At 39.1% G+C, this 16604-nt stretch overlaps 1 protein-coding gene across 2 annotated transcripts in view; it reads right to left on the bottom strand.

Annotated features, from left to right (window-relative positions):
• Positions 1-16604, bottom strand: part of WAC (WW domain containing adaptor with coiled-coil) — a 54945-nt gene that overhangs the window by 21277 nt on the left and 17064 nt on the right. Inside the window, exons 2-5 of one of the 2 annotated variants that reach the window (XM_005423882.2) lie at positions 15008-15114; positions 14145-14260; positions 13465-13577; positions 11723-12031 (exon numbers count right to left, since the gene is read on the bottom strand). In XM_005423882.2, coding sequence (XP_005423939.1) covers positions 11723-12031; positions 13465-13577; positions 14145-14260; positions 15008-15114 — 645 coding nt within the window. The remainder of the gene's footprint in view (positions 1-11722; positions 12032-13464; positions 13578-14144; positions 14261-15007; positions 15115-16604) is intronic. The other variant, XM_031059297.1, reaches the window with a different exon arrangement.

Below are 16604 nucleotides of genomic sequence, written 5' to 3'. Positions count from 1 at the left end.
AAATATCAGTAGAAATTCAAGTATTTCTTGTCTGTATCAAGTAGCTGTGCTGGTTCCGGCCAGGACAAGGCTAATTTTTGGAGTTGCCAGAGGGGTTGGGTTATTCTATACCACTTCACTTCACTACCAGGGGCAGGGGTAAGGGAGTTTTTCCAGTCAGTGTAGTGTGAATTGTCTCTCTTTTATATCCTTTTATTAATATTGTTGCTGTTAGTGTTCATTTCTTATTGCTGATTCCAGTAAATTTTTCCTATCTCAACCTGCAATCTTTTCCTTTTGCGCCTCCAATTCTCCTCTCTAGCCTGTCACAGGGGAGCGGGAGGAAGCAGTGAATGAGCAGTGCATGGGGAATACCACTCATAAACCTCAACAGCTTTATTTGGCACCCAAAGGGTTGAGATAATCAGATCTGACCAGAGCGGTTTGAAACAAATTTGATTTAAGCATTTGTTGTACTGGGCAGGGAGTCAACAGCCACAATGTTGTTTGGTCTGTTCACATGGTTGTGGCACACAACCCTGTATATATGCCTGTATACACCCTGTGTGCCCACCACGCTATCTTTTCATAGCAGGGAGAGAGAGGGATCAGGATTGCTGTGTTGCTGTATTGTGGGAGACCAGTTTAAGGCTTGTGGAGGGCAATGGGGGTCATTTGGGATGTGTGCTCAGTAATGCTCTTTCATTCTTCCTTTGGGGCCTACCTCTGGGAGTCCATTAAATTGTACAGAGTCTGTGGGGGAACTGGGGCAGGTAATTTTCCCCAGCTTTTTATGCCCTTTGTGACTTTCAGGCCGATTAAACCAGCTTTTGAGAATTTTGGATTTCCTATGGTTACTAAGAAAAGTGTGGTCTTGTTGCTATGTCTCTTGAGTAGAGCCTATACCACATTTAGAGTCAGTGTGGCCCACACCACGTTTAGAATCCACAGAGAGATTTCTAAGGAGGTCTGCTCTGTGGCTGGATCATCATGAGTGGCACGGAATGTTGGAGAAAATGGGCCAGTTTTGGGGGAAGTTCTCTGCTTCAATGGTTTGGAAGTTCATCCCTGAACAACTACTGGATCCTGACAAAGCAACAGTATATTTTCAAGGAGGATGGTGTGACATCTCCAGAGGGGAGGAAATCATTGCAGTTGGGCACTGCCCATTCTTTACCAGACATAGTTCAATACTAGACAGTCCCTCAGGGAGATCAGGAGGAAAATAAACAGGCACTGAGACCACTCAAACAGCAGCTGAACCATAGGATGGATCTGTGCCACCAGCAGTTGCCCTACACATAAGAAAAAATCCAAGACCAAATCAGTTCAGTTAGTGAGGGATGAAGAGGAAGGGCCAAAGATAATTACCCAATCCCTGTCCCTGAGTGAGTTGTGATATATGCAGGAAGATTCCAGATGCCAGTCAAATGAAGTCCTGGTGATCTAGCTGCTCCAATGCTGGGGTATCACGGCCCATGATATGAAATTAGATGGTAGTGGAGCCAAGCAACTGGGATCTCTGTCATGGGACATGGGCATTAAATAGGGAACTGGGAAGAAGACAAACCCTCAGCCTTTGGAGGTGACTCCTGTCATGCAGGAGGGAAGGTATCATCTCAAGGACAATCTAGTAGTGCACCCCAGCAGGTAGAATGCCATGGAAAAAAGGTATCCAGTACGTGAATCAGATGTGATGGAGGTAATGTACAGAGATTTAAATAACAAGGAGTCTCCTGTAGATTCAAGATCAGGTCCAGTGCACACAATCCACATGGCAGAAGTTTGTACAGAGCATGCCACTGTCATACACCAACTCACTGGCATTCATGTCCAGAGAAGGAGAAAGAAACAGTACTTCATGTGACCACCCAACATCAGCAATATAAAGATCATCTTGACCCACACCTCGGCTGCTGAGACTGTCCAAGACTTTGGACAGACTTGAAAATGTCAGTGAGGAAATGTCCCATGCCCTGCCAGTACAGACCAAAGTCTCTGCTACTGGGAGCAAGCACTCCCCTGCTCGAGAGAGAAGACACAGACAAGGTTTTTATTGTGAGCAAAACAGAGGACACGAGGAAGTGGGATAGAAAATCTACCTCTGCCCTAGCAGTATAGGTATGTGAGCTGAATGTTTGGAAGAACAACCACAACAGGAAATTCTTCACAGACAAATGCCACTCCAGTTTTCAGTGGGCAAGTCCTCAGAGAGAAGAGGTGATGTTACTTCTGACTCTCTAGAAGGGACCTCCCGTTCATATTTACAAGGAGTGAACAATGAGAACTACGACCAGGACTAAAGAGGCCCTGCCCCCAGCCAGATGGGGGAAAGGGGCAATCAGATCTATTGGCCCAATGGATCCTATAACTGGATCCAATAGCCTGGCACATCAGACCCCCAAGACTACAAGGCTTTAGTTGACACCAGCACACAATGTACCCTGATGCCACTGAGATATGGAGAGACAGAATCCATCTGGATTTCTGAGGTGACAGGAGCATCCCAACAGCTGACTGTACTGGAAGCTAAGTGACTCTGACTGGGAATGAATGGCAAAACTACCTCACTGTGCTGTGGGCTTTTGGAGAATGCATATTCCAGATTACAGACAGGTAGTCAGGCCTCTCTGTCATGTGACATGAAGAACGATTTCAAGCTGGGTCCTGAACAACAAACTTTAAAACAAAACAGGATCCTGCAGCAGCCCTTGGGCCAGTCAAGACAGAAGATGTGAAAAATGCTCTACACTGCAGTCAGGGAGAATGGTCCTTCCTGGAGTGTCTGGTAAAAGCATCTGGGGAGACACAAGGACAACCCCTGGAGTTCTGGAGTTGGGATACAAAAGATTTGAGGCCTGCTAGGTCCCAGCTGAAAAAAAGATACTGGCAATTTATGAAGGGGTTCAAGCTGCTTCAGGAGTGATTGGCTCCAAAGTACAGCTACTCCTGGCATCCTGACTGCCACTGCTGGGCTGGGTGTGCAAGGGAGAAATCCCTTCCACACCTGATGCCACTGATGCTATGCGGAGCAATTGGGTCATGCTGGTTACACAGCAAACTCAATCAGGAAACCCCAATCACCCTTGGATCTTGGAAGTCGTCACTAACTGGACCAAAGATGAAAATTCTGAACTATCATCATCATCAGAGGAGGAAGAGGAGAAGGTGCCATGTGCTGAGGGAGACCATACCATATAATCAGCTATAACCAAAAGAAAAGTGATAGTCTCTTCACTGATGGCTCCTGTTGTATTGTAGGGACACACAAAGAAAGCTGCCAGACTCCTATGAGGCAAGCCACAGAAGCTATTGAGGGACAAGGTGGATCAAATCAAGTTGTACAGCTGAAAGCCATCCAGCTGGCTTTAGATATCACTGAATGAGACAAAATGGCCAACACTCTACCTCTACAATGAGTCATGGACAGCTGCAAATGCTCTGTGGGGGTGGTTGGACTGATGGAAAAAGACCAATTGGCACTGGAGAGGAAAAACCATCTGGGCTGCTGTACAGTGGCAAGACATAATTGCTTGGCTACGGAAGTTGACTGTAAAAGCCTGTCATGCAGATGCTCTCTGTACCTGAGAGTTGGGCTACTGAAGAACACCACAACAACAGAGGGGTGGACCAAGGTGCCAAGTTTAAAGTGTCTCAGATGCATCTGGACTGGCAACATAAGGGTGAATTATTTATTTCTGGCTCAGTGGGCTCATGGCACCTCACACCATCAGGAAAGAGATGCTACACACTGACAGGCTCACAACTGAGGGCTGGATTTAACCATGGACAGTATGTCACAGGTTATCCACAACTGCAAACCATACACCGCAATCAAGCAGACCAAGTGGGTAAAGCCCTTGTTGTACAATGGACGATGGTGAGAAGTACAGGGAAGCCTGGCAGATGGATTATATCACACTTCCACAAATCCACCACGGCAAGCTCTACATGCTTATAATGATAGGAACAATCACTGGATGGCTGGAGACATACCCTGTGCCTCAGGCCATTGTCGGGAACACCACCTCAGGCCTTGAAAAGCAAGTCCTGCAGCAGCATGGTACCCTGAAAGAACTGAATCAGCCAATGGGATTCATTTTGAATACAGCCTCAGAGACACCTGGGCCACAGTACTGAGTGGGTATATAATACTCCCTATCAGGCACCAGCCTCTGGGAAAACTGATCTGTACAACGGACTGTTAAAAATCACATTGAAAGCAGTAAGTGGTAGGGCCTTCAAACACTGGGAGATAAATCTAGCCAAGGCCGCCTAGTTAGTTAACACCAGAAGCTCCACTAAGCAAGAAAACCCTGTCCAAACAAAACTTTCATGCACCACAGAAAGGGATTAAGTCCCTGTGATGCACATGAAGAATGTGTTAGGGAAGGCAGTCTGGATTAGTCCTTCCTCAAGCAAAGGCAAAATCCATACACAGGGCAGGCAAACCCATCCATGTTTTTGCTCAAGAACCTGGGTGCACTTGGTGGGTAATGCAGAGGGATAAGGAAACACTATGTGTACCTCAAGGGGATTTGATTATAATGTGAGAACAGTCTGTAATGTTGAATTTTAAAACACTGGCTGCTGAATGACACTGTCACTGTATGCTATAACTACCATGGACAGTGAATATGGACTGCTTCAGATATACCAATCAGGAGATTCTGATACATCTTGCAATTAGCCAGGAGCACACCAGTTGGAAGGTGTAGGATCTGGGCATGATGTAGGTGGTACAGAATAAGGGATGGATAACGTCCTGGATCCGGCCAGCACAGGGTTAATTCCTGCAGCAGCCAGGAAGGGCAGTTATTTTGTACCACCTCACTTCACTGCCAGGGCTGGGGAAGGGAGCATTTCTCCAGTCCAAGAAGGTGGCAGCAGCTCCCATATTGCGGCTCTCCCGTGGTGAGCTTTTGTTCACATGTGAATTCTTCACCTCTCTCATACACCCTTCTAATAATACTGTTGCTTTCACTGTTCATTTCTTATTTCATTGCTGTTTCCAGTAAATTGTTCTCATCTCAACCTGTGATCTTTACCTCTTCTTCACAAAGAGAAACCCCTCTGTGATGGAAACTCACATGTTAAAAATACAGACTACAAATTAGTTGTATACAATCACGACTTTCTTTAGTTTAATTTAAACCCATCTATCTTACTTCACAGCTCAGACAGGATACTAAATCCTAGAATTGCTGCCAACAAAACAAAGCCTCCAAATATTTTCACATCTATTTCTGATTAATGTAACTACAAAGTTTAAAACCTGATTTAATTTATGATGCTGTACAGAGCCTGCAAGTTTTACCTTTTGAAGTTAATTTAGCTAGTCAGAACTCCTCAAGATGAAGCATTTGTCTGACAAAACCCCTCAGATATCACTCACTGGGGTGTACGGATTTCCCCTGCTTTTTCCACAAATAGAAGTAGAAACTCCTCACTCCCTTTCTTTTCTTCCCTAATTCCCTTTTCCTGAGAGACTATTTCATTGTTTATTTTGCCACAGAATTAAGTTTACTTTCCAACATCTAAACACTGCTTTTCAGTTTACTAGAGTTTTTTAAAATGCCTATTAATAATACAATCCTGTGGTTCTTAAGTGCACTTGAAGCCCTCAAACACCATGAAACACAGTCAAGATGAACATAGCATGCTGAGAAAAGTTAAACATCTCCACAGATTTAAATCCTGTAGTTTTACAATTCTGATACACTGGTCCCTACACCTGTGTCAACATCAATTCATGGTCCTCGAAAAGCGATCTACACTATTATTGCAGAATAAGGATTTGGATTACATGGGAGTCATTCATAAACCTAACCTGAACCATTAAGCATCAAACTAATTTTGAAATACAACTGGAATTCTACCAACACAAAATGCAAATTAATCCACGTCTTATAAAATTTTTTTGTAACAATTTAAGACTTTTTCAGGATTTACAGTACAGACTATGGTTGAAGAAATGGAACAGGGCAAGGCTGCAGCCTCTTCATTGTCAACATCAATTTCAAAACAAATGCTGTGCAAAGGACTGTAACCCAACCTAAAACTTCAGCTTTTACCATGGAAATCCCAAGGAAAGCTTTTAAAATAAAAAAATGAAATAAAAACTAAAACTAGAACATTGCATACTGCAATCTCTTCAAGTTGTAAGAACTTCATTAAATAGAATTTGTTTTATCTCTTCCTCTGAATAACTAAAGGGAAAAAAAAGAAAATTAGATAATTTTTAAAATTACTTCTTGTGATTTTAAAAATATGACTTTGCACCAATTTTTCCATTATAAGCTATGCACAATAAAGTCTCAATATCTGGAGCTTTAAAAAAAACTTTTAAAATCCATTACCTTTGTGACAATAATGTGAAAATACAGTTTGCTATCTGACAATTATGCAAGTAAATTTATTAGACACAGCCTACATACAGACCTGTATTATAGAACTAAACAACTTTCTGGACCATCAATTTCATTCACGTGGAAAACAAAAATGACCAAAAATAAAGCCATCCAAAACCAAAAAAAAACACGGAGGAAAACAAAGTAAGTGGATGGCAAAAAGAAACACCATTAGATTTGGAGATTAACTTAATAGGAAGAACTATTAATTCGTTTAACATTAAAATGGAGCAGGAAAAGAACTTTTTATAATACAAATTATTTTTGAAAACCATGATGATTAGGGAAGAGGTTTCTATTCATAACCCTCTCTACTGGGAGTGTGACCCACAATCACATCTTTTGGACAAAAAAGAGAGAAATCCAAGTTATCAGTCAGAATTTCGTATGACGAGAACCCATATGACACAAGATGCAGTTTAAGTTTTGTGAAGAGGTCTGCCAAAGTTTTTGCTGAAGTAGAAACACCAGTTCAAGTCAGAATGGGAATATTCTAGTGTGATGCTTCCAAACAGTGGGAACTTTTTAATAACCCATAATGGGTTATTAAATAATGGCCAAATAAATGGTTATTAAATGGTTATTAAATAATGACCAAATGATCCTTTCAGAAAAAAACCCAAAAAACAGATCGTTTTCAGCAGTTGTGCCAAAATGATCCTCAGTTTTTCTTCTAAGCACCCTCAGCTTCTCAGTCTGAGTCAGTACATAAACACGCTGAGAATCTTGCCATCACCAATCTCTGCCCGTTATGACAAGAATTTTTGCACCTAAGCAAACAGCTGATGTGCCAGGACTGAAACGCTGAAAGGCAACCCTGAGCCTACAAGCTTGAATGCAAGGGGGTGGAAATCGAAGCCTTCTGACTGTTCAGCTACTCTGCTTCAATGCAGAGGTTTGACACTGACAGTCCCACACCTCTGCTGTGCAGCTGCCACCCTGCTGTGTCTGCTGGAGGCCTGTGAGCACCTGGAACTTGCTTACTCTCCCTCCTGAGCAGGGTGTGCCGAGCTCATCAGGCACATGAGTGTGACACAGAAGTGGATGGGGAAAAAAGAAAAAAACTGGGAAATGCCTTTTTTGTGAAGAAAGGACTTTACTTCACAGCCCTCTTTCTGACAGCTAACATACTTGTACTCCCTGCATGACTAGCTTTAAATTAATGCTATATATTAGCTTGTTCTTACTCTGATTTATAGCAACAAAGACTTACTTTTAATGACATGGAAATTACTGACTACTGTTGACTAGGTGATTCCTAAATTATTAAAATGACCCTTTGAGTGTTCCTATAGCTTTTACTACTGATGTAATTTTTATCCCATTTAAAACAAAACAAATGCATCTGAAGTCCTTTGGAGTCAACACTAAAACATGACCTTGCTCTCTTGTGAGCTTGAGCTGTTATCTTCGCACTGCTAGCAACTACTAAGCACTAGTGCTCTCACAGTATGCTCTCTGTGGGAGAAAAACTACATTACAAAATTTTCAGAAATTTGTATCCTGTCGCCCTATAAACCTCATCTCTGCTTCACTGATTAAAAAACTACTACCCAGAACAGCTAACAGAATTGCTTCATTTTCTGCTCATGATTAAGAATTATAACACATTTTTCTGTGCTGAAGCATCTGGAGTGTACAGTCCACCAACTAAGCTCTCTGAGCACTGACAGTCACATTTATCTGTTTTACAGTTCAGTTCTGATCTACTAAAGACTGTAAGCCACAACAAAAATACATAAATATTTAAAAGCAAAGCATTCTGTAAACACATTTGGCCAAATGATACTATAGTAACAATAGCAACCAGATTCTCAAAAATACTCAAATTATCTAAAATACAAAAAAAAATTCCCTATTTCTCACACTTGGATTACTCCAGTCTTAGAACTGTTTTTTTTTTGTATTTTATCTCTGCTGTCAAAATAAATGTAACAGCAATGTTCAGCAAACAAGTATAAAGTATTGGAAGAAACTAATATTCTCACATGTAACTTTTTCTAACCGACATATGAATTGAGTAATGTACTTGGAACTGCAAAACTCAGCCAGAGAAGATGCAACAATACCAGAAGCATTGTTAATAACTGACCACTAGAGCTAGCAAGTGTTACAAGAAAACCACAAGGGTGAGAAAAGGAAAAGAAGCACCGGAGTCACAGCCCACCCAGCATTGCTGGTCAGCTTGCTGTGTTCTCATGAAAGTTTTAGAGTACTGCTGCACTAGAAACAGAAGTGCTGCCTTGATGGGACTCGGAGGAAAGGTGTGAGAAGCAGTATCCTACAGACAGACACACTGTTAAGATATGGACAATACAACATTTCATTCTGAATTAGAAATAGGAAAATGTGATGTGCCCTAGAGATAAGCAGCCAAAAAGTAGGAAAAGCAACCCCACACTTTACCTGCATAAAGCACTCACAGTGAGCACAAACAGAAGCAGCAGATTCTGACTGGAACATTCAAACCAAAGGGTAGAGGTCAAATAGTTCCCCAGGAACTCTCCACTACTGCCAGCCATTGAGGGCAGAGGACTACTGCTAACAGCTGAGCTATAGTTCAGCCAGGGATTTTATTCAATCTCCTTGTGGGACTACAACATACCCCTGCAGCAAAAGAGATTGAGCTGAAAAAAGCATTTTCTTTGGGTTTTGTGTTTTTCTGTTGTTCTGCTGTTCAAAACTATCATTGCTTAAAAAAACACACACTGAAATCAGAACTATTAAAATAGTGGTACATATATGCTGGCATAAGGCAGCCAGTAACACATTCAAAAGAAGCAAGAATTCATTTAAGGAAAGACTACTGCATATATTTTTCAGTCATTTGGACCAACCTATTTTTTTAGGCAAAAAAAATAGTTTTACCTCTTTTTAGAAATAGAGAGGGATGGCACAGTCAGCGAACAGAAAAACAAGATGAAAGGCTATTTGCTTTACTACTGTAAACATAAACATCTCAAACTATTTTTCAGTTCTGCAAAGACTTTTAGAAGATTGTTTGAACCAAGTGTCTCAGGACAATTACTGTATTTTCAATTTGTGAAACAGCTACAAAAAATATTTTATAAGCTGCATACTTCTAGCACTGCAGGTTCACAGTCACACCTGAGAGAATGAGTAACAGTAAATCATCCAAAGCACTGCTTCTTCCCTTTTTTAAAATTTAGATATGTAAAATGCTACAGAAAATTTACTGGTTTAATTTCTTAAAAAGACAGTCCAACACACATCAGAAAAAGGAAAGTCAACTGAATGTACTGTTTGATGAGCTTTTATCATGACAGCACCCGCACTGAAGTCTTCTGTTTCAGTACAAGAGGTAAAGCAACATGTAAAACCCCACATTTTCTACAGTAAGAACTTCAAGCCCAACATTTACCTATTCTAATTCTTCAATGATTTTCTAACTTTCTGTAATTGACCCTTTTCTGAAGCTCAGTACAGTATTTGCTCACAATCAGGTGCCATGAAACAGATCAATGAGGCATGATTATTACAGAGAATCTATTCATTTAACCCACATAAAATTTTAAAAAATACCTATCTAAGAATACAATAATTCAGTAAATTATTTAATATGGAACCATCCATGGATTCTAACACCTAGATTTACAAGACTGCCCTGTGTGATTGTTTTCAATATTATTCCCAGCTGTATGTCCTCAAATTAACGCTGTATGTAGGAAATATTGGTACTTTCTGGCAACATCTGTAGCAGTTGTCAGGATGGGAAGTTCCTTCAATTTCTGTAAGAGTCATCTCTTCAATTAATGAAGATGTGCAGTAAAGCAGCAAAAGAATACCCAGTATGAAATCTAATCACACACCAAATGGGAATCAAGAACATGCCAGAATTGAGTAATAAGAAGAGGGGGTTTAAGTGTATTTTAAACATAGAAATGGAAATGGAGTAGATATATTAAAGGGAAGAACACGTGACACGGATGTTCTGCACTGTAATGTGTACGAGTGCATCAAACCGCAGTCAGAAAAAGTGAGGCTTAACTGAGGCAGGTAACTACTGCACTCAGTACAAGAACCATGCTTGAACTAGTACACCTTCTCTGTCCTTTACTGTGTTGAATAGGAAAAGGCTTGCTGAAAATAATCTGTTCCTCTGTAGTTTACAGCCAGTATTAATGACCCAGGTATGTAAAATTTGCACAATGTAAAAAATTCACAAAGTGTCAAGAAAAAACATAAGAAAATTTCTTTACATGCACACTTATCTTAGAGTATTTGTCAGTGTATGCTATTGTTCGAATATTTTGTGTGGCCAGCTGTTTTTAGTCAGTGTAGATGTTGGACCTCTTTAATAAACAAAAGTGGAAGAGTCGAAAACAAACACAGAGCACAAGACTATTATCAGACCAGAGTCTGTTTTGGTCTTCTTTTTAAAACTATTTAACTAGGCCAACTTGCAAGTATGGACAGGACAACAAGCCATCTTTCAAAAAAAGAATTCAATTACACATTAAGTATACAATATTTTAAATTAAAACACAACATGATTATCAAAAATCATTTTCTCCCTCCCAAAGCCCTCAAAATAGAATTTTCTTACACAGTACCACTCTGAAAACTCAACTACACCAAAGTAACACACTAGCATTAATGACACACATCTCATTCCCACAATCTTCTTGAGCTCTTCATCCCTAATAATGAAGTAAATCTAACAAAAAGACAGAGGTCTGAGAGGTCATAAACAATGCACAGTGGAGTCCTGATCTTCGCTCTACTGTAAACTGGATCTACCAGGTATTTTCAGGTAACAGAAACACATATTATCAGATTTAGAATTGAAGATCCAATATTTCTCAAGATACAGATCAAAACAGATCAGCTCTTACAAAAATGTAGAAAACCCTCACTTTCTGTAAGAACTGTGCTTGTGTTGATTGAAAGGTTTGACACTGGCATTCCAAACAAAAACAGCAGCTCATAAAACATAATGGTCCAAAATGACTTTCAAATTGTGTAACTACATGACAAGTCAAATAAATGGCAAAGATCCAAAACAACAAGAGAGAAAACAAGAATTAAAATCTGTTCTACAAAAATACATCCTTCAAATTATCATTTGAAACGTTAATTTGCAGAATAAGGCCATAAATAGTAAATATCACAGTGTCAATTTGAAGTTGTGTAAGACACAGCAAATTGGGTTTGGGGGTAAGTAAACACATCAAAACAGCAATCAGGTTCTATAAAAGCACACACAGTCAAAAAGGAAAAAGATCTTTAAATTCTAGTACTAACATACTTTGAACAAGCAATGTAATGCAATGCATCATCTGGAATACTACAGGGAATTTCACTAGACATACCTTTTCTCTCTGTTTTCTGTGCAGGGATGGAAGATGCGGATGTAGACAGTTTTGATAAAGTAGATGCTCCATTAGCATCAAAGGATTTCTTTGGCTGGTGATCAGATTGTAGAGAAAATGGACTAGGAGGAACAGTGCTTGGGGTAGCAGTTGGATGAACCACTGTTTTGATGGGATGCTGTACTGGAGTAGAACTACTGTGAGTCTCTGCTCTTGGCAGTCTGTAGTCTCTGTCATTGTGCCTGCTCGTTTGAGATAAAATATTCTGTGGGAGCATACTGCTGGTGTCACTGGAATGCTTTTCTTCCACTTTTTTTCAGGATTCCCCAAGTAACATTGCAATAAAACAAGAAAAAAAGAAAGATTAAATTAGAAACAAGTCTAAGATTGCAGTAACTGATTAATACAGCTGCACACCAACAACTAGAGCTGACTGAACTTATGATTAAGAAAAGCTTCAAGTAGATCAACATCAAAAAAGGCAAAATTTAATTCTACTCACTGACAAAATGCATTTTCTCTGACCCTTGCTTGATTTAGAGCTCCAGTTAAGCACTGTATTTTGATGAAAGGCTGCTTTATAACGAGTGTTACAGTCAAGTTAACTTTTGAAGTCTCCTAAAAAGATCTAAATCAAGATCTATAATTTCCATCTTGTATTTATTGTGAAGAAATAATTTATGCCATTTTTCTTTTGTTCATCAAAATCCCTGAACATCAAGTATCATTTAATAGTTTCACATTCTAGCCTTCAAAGAATTCCTCTCCATGTCACTTGAGTACTACTACAACAAGCTTACTTACAGTTAATTCAAGGCATTTATATATATTAAATGAATGACTCATCTGCACTGGTCACATGATCAGACTAAAATATGCTACTCAGAGAACATACCAAGTAAACAGAGAGTAATTCTTTCATAGATTCTTACATTTTCACCTGTCACAAAACAAATGCTCACTGCATTATGCATGACTGCTATCTTTTTGCAGCATCCAGTATATTTTAGCACACACAGTAAGTTTCAGTGTACACAGAAAAATACCCCTTTACACATCACCTTATCAAATCCCAAGAGCGTGGGTGAAGAATAATGCTTTGGCTTCTGCTTTTGAACTACCCTGAGACCTACGCTACAAATTTATGCAAACTGCATCAGGATACAGACAGAATCTCACAGTACAACTATTTTTCAGAAGAAAACTGACAAAGATTAAAGCTAGCTATCAGGATAAAAATCCCCAAGTTACAGAAATTTACAGTCTAGGGAAGATTTTGCTAACAGTATTGGTGAGGTAAAAATATGCTCTCAATAACACACACAAGTCTCTGAAAACCCTGATATCAAAATCCATTGAATTAGGTTATTATTTTTAGATGTGGAATCTTTATTTTTAAGGTCAGAATATGACATTAGCAGGTCTCAATGATCACAACAGTCCAACTAAATTACAGATGATGCAAGTTGTTTAAGTAACTACCCATGAAGATAATTAAACTCGACAGTAAAAGCCACAGAAAGGAGGAAAACCATGAAAAGCATTAAGCAAATGTTGCACTAGTAAAGTTATTTAAAGAAACCACATTTGGGAGAGTTAACTGTGCTACCCATTTGGCTTTCATATATGAAAAGGCAAGAAAAAGAGCTAAGGAAAGTGATTTTTTATAGTTTTTGAAGTTTGGAAAAGAAAACAGTAATGCAAACAAGGCAAGAATATATTACTGTAAAAAAACCACATACTTCCACTGGCAAACCCACTGGCAGCTGTCGCCTGCATCACCTCTCTTCTGTAATCCCTATCTTTTGGAAAACTGTTAACTGACATTTTGCTTGCTTCTTTTTGTCTCTGCTCTCTGAGGAAAAGAAAACAAAAGTTAGGTAAAAACGCACATTATCTAATAATAAAACAGTTTCTATAAGTTACATGAGATGAATTAAACTGTTAAGCGCTTCCTGCTGCAGGTGGGGTTAGCAAACTCCAGCCGCTGCTTCCTTACATGCATGCTTGTTGAAGCTCATAATATACCAGTTCAGCTCACTAATCTTGTCCAAAATAAAAAACCACCCAAAAAACCCACCCTGAAACAAAACATTAAACACAACACTCACCCAGAAAACTAAAACAAAAATCCAACGAAAACAAACAAATAAACCCCAGAACAAAACAAAAACCAAACCAACCAACCAAACAACAAAACTCCCCCAACAAATCATCTCCACACAAACCAACCATACTTCCCTCTCAGGCTCTGGATTGTCAAGGGATAAAAGAGGGGCCAGAGGTCATGGTAAGGGTAGGAACACAGCAGACTTAGAGCACAATCTTTTATGGTAGTAATCTATTAGATAAGCTCAAGTGCTCTGAAATGTGCTTAAGAATATTTGTTCTTTATACAATTAACACAAATACAAACATATACCTTTCCAGCCACTCTTTTGGTTTTTCCCACTGTGAAACTTCTGTTCGGCAGTTGTAGTAGTATTTTTTGCCTGAAGAGCTGATGTGTTCAGACCAATCATCCGCAGAATCATAAGCCTTTAAAACAAAACAGTGTTGGACAAAAGTCTACTTGAGAGTTTGGATATACAAATTTAATAGCTTTCATTGTTTTTAAAAGTACATGGCACCTTTTATGTACCCATATCACTGCTTTCCACCACCTCTAAATAACAGCTTGAACACATGACCAGTATGCGCCTGCTGCATTCTGAAATAGTTTCCTCTGGTTTATTCCCATCAAACCCCTTAACAAAATCTAGTAGTACATTCAGTGGGATACAGTAAGGTCAATACTGATAACATTAGTTTCCTTCACCTTACAACATCCTCAGAATTATTATCTTTCCAAAATTTTTCCACTGATCACAAATTTAGCAATTTTGGTTTTGGGCAACTTTTTAAAACCACCACTACAACTACTAAAATTTTGATACTGAGGTGACTAAAATTCACAATACGTAATGCATTTCAAATAAGTAAAATCACACTGTCTACTCTAGATTTACCACAAAGTTCATGGAAAATATTTGTTTCTATGTCATTTAAACAATCTAATATTTTAGAATGAATGGCAGGTAAATCAAAGCTCTAATGATTACCAATCAGAGTAGTTTTAAAACGTATAACAACTGCACGTTGAATTTACAGAATGTTTATAAAATAAAGACTGATGTTGGAAAACTCAAGCACAGTGTATATGCTGCCTGTCTTAGACAAAATTATGAAAATATGGTGTGTATGAACAGGGCAACACACTGATAAAAATCAATCACAAATACTCACTGCATCAGAAGTTTTGCTTGGATTATTGCTGGGATTAGAAGAATGGGAATTTGAACTATGAAGAGCACTGTGGTTGTGTGAATTTTCTTGTGGAGAGTAACTGGTCCCTGAAAGAAAAGAGAAAGACTATTCACCATGTATGATTTCACAGTAATCAACCATCTGCATTCTAAGGAGGTGGAAGGGCAAAGAAGTGGGAAAGGGAGAAGGAAAGCTGTCCAAAACCTGGATCACAGCCAGGTGAACCATAGTTCAGATGCAGAAGTATTTCAAGAGATCACATGCACATTTCTTTTTCACATAGCATAAAACTCACTTTGATTTTATAATTAGAGTAACGCAGTATGTCCCTTCACTGGTCTAACTCTCAAACTTTATTTCATTACTAGCAAACAAATAGCCTTTATAATTTTGATGCTTTTAAGAGTCCTACCATACCAATTCAGAAATTAACAGACATTTTCTCCTCAACATTAGATCAGAAAATTTAAATAGGCTTATCAACAGCCTACATGCTTAGATGCATAAAATCAGGTTTTAAGCTCACTGAAGCAATGCTGTTTTCTTAAAACTGTTGTTTTCTTTTGAGACTACTTGTTATTAGTTCTAGGTTACTATTTCTGTTTATGCATACTGAGCAGACTAAATTTTCCAGCACCTGTCTCTGCAATAAAGGTACTGACATCTAGAACACCAAAAGCAGCACTTCCCAAATGGCCACCTGCTTCTGGTCTCCCTACCAACTACTCTTCAAGGCAACTTGGTTTTCTTCAATGTGAAAACCCTTGAACAGCTGAAACGAGAAAGGAGATAATTCTCAGTATCTTTCAGATCTGTATTTGTGCCTAAGCTCAAGTCACCTGAACAGTTCCATCTACAATTAAACAAGAATACCCATTCCACACTGCAACCTTCTTTTAAATTTCCTGCTCTTAAGGCTTCCCATTTATCTAAGATTTCTAAGCAAGAAAAAACTCTTCCATTATTCTTGATGGGATTTTTTTAGAGTTCCAAATGTTCACATAAATCACACCAAACTAAGTAATTTTCTTACACATTTCAGGGAAAAACCAAGATATTGCAAATGTAACACTCTCCCAGCTTTTACTTTCCCTTTCCCTATTGAGAAGTTTCTCAATACCCAGGGGTACTACATGAAGTACCACCAGCTTCACAAGTTGTATAGCAATCTAGTATTCATAGTAAATAAGAAGTCAAAGTGATTTGAAAATGGCAAAGACTTTATCTTATGGGCAATTACAGTAAAGAACAGTAAAGGACTGATAGGTAGGAGTGAATGGAGTCATAAAAAAATAATTGTTTCAAAGTCTTCCGAGAGCTACAGACACAGAACACAACTAAATGACACAGTATGGTGCAAAATGAGAGCCATTATAATGCAAATTCTGTCCTCCTAGCCTTCTAACTACACATGCAGTGACAAAACTGCTATCTCAAACTTCTTTCTCCCCACCTTTAACCCTGCAGGCTAGAAAGACAGTCCATCACAAAAGCAAAAAGAGGTACACCACCACCAAACTGTTTAGTACCCCACAAAGATTAAAGGTCAATTTGCACAAACATGAGTGCAACCTGA

Source organism: Geospiza fortis, unplaced genomic scaffold (genome assembly GCF_000277835.1).
Source record: "Geospiza fortis unplaced genomic scaffold, GeoFor_1.0 scaffold75, whole genome shotgun sequence".
Lineage (NCBI taxonomy): Eukaryota > Metazoa > Chordata > Aves > Passeriformes > Thraupidae > Geospiza > Geospiza fortis.
Note: the sequence above shows the minus strand (reverse complement) of the source record. Positions and strands in the feature narration are given on the sequence as shown.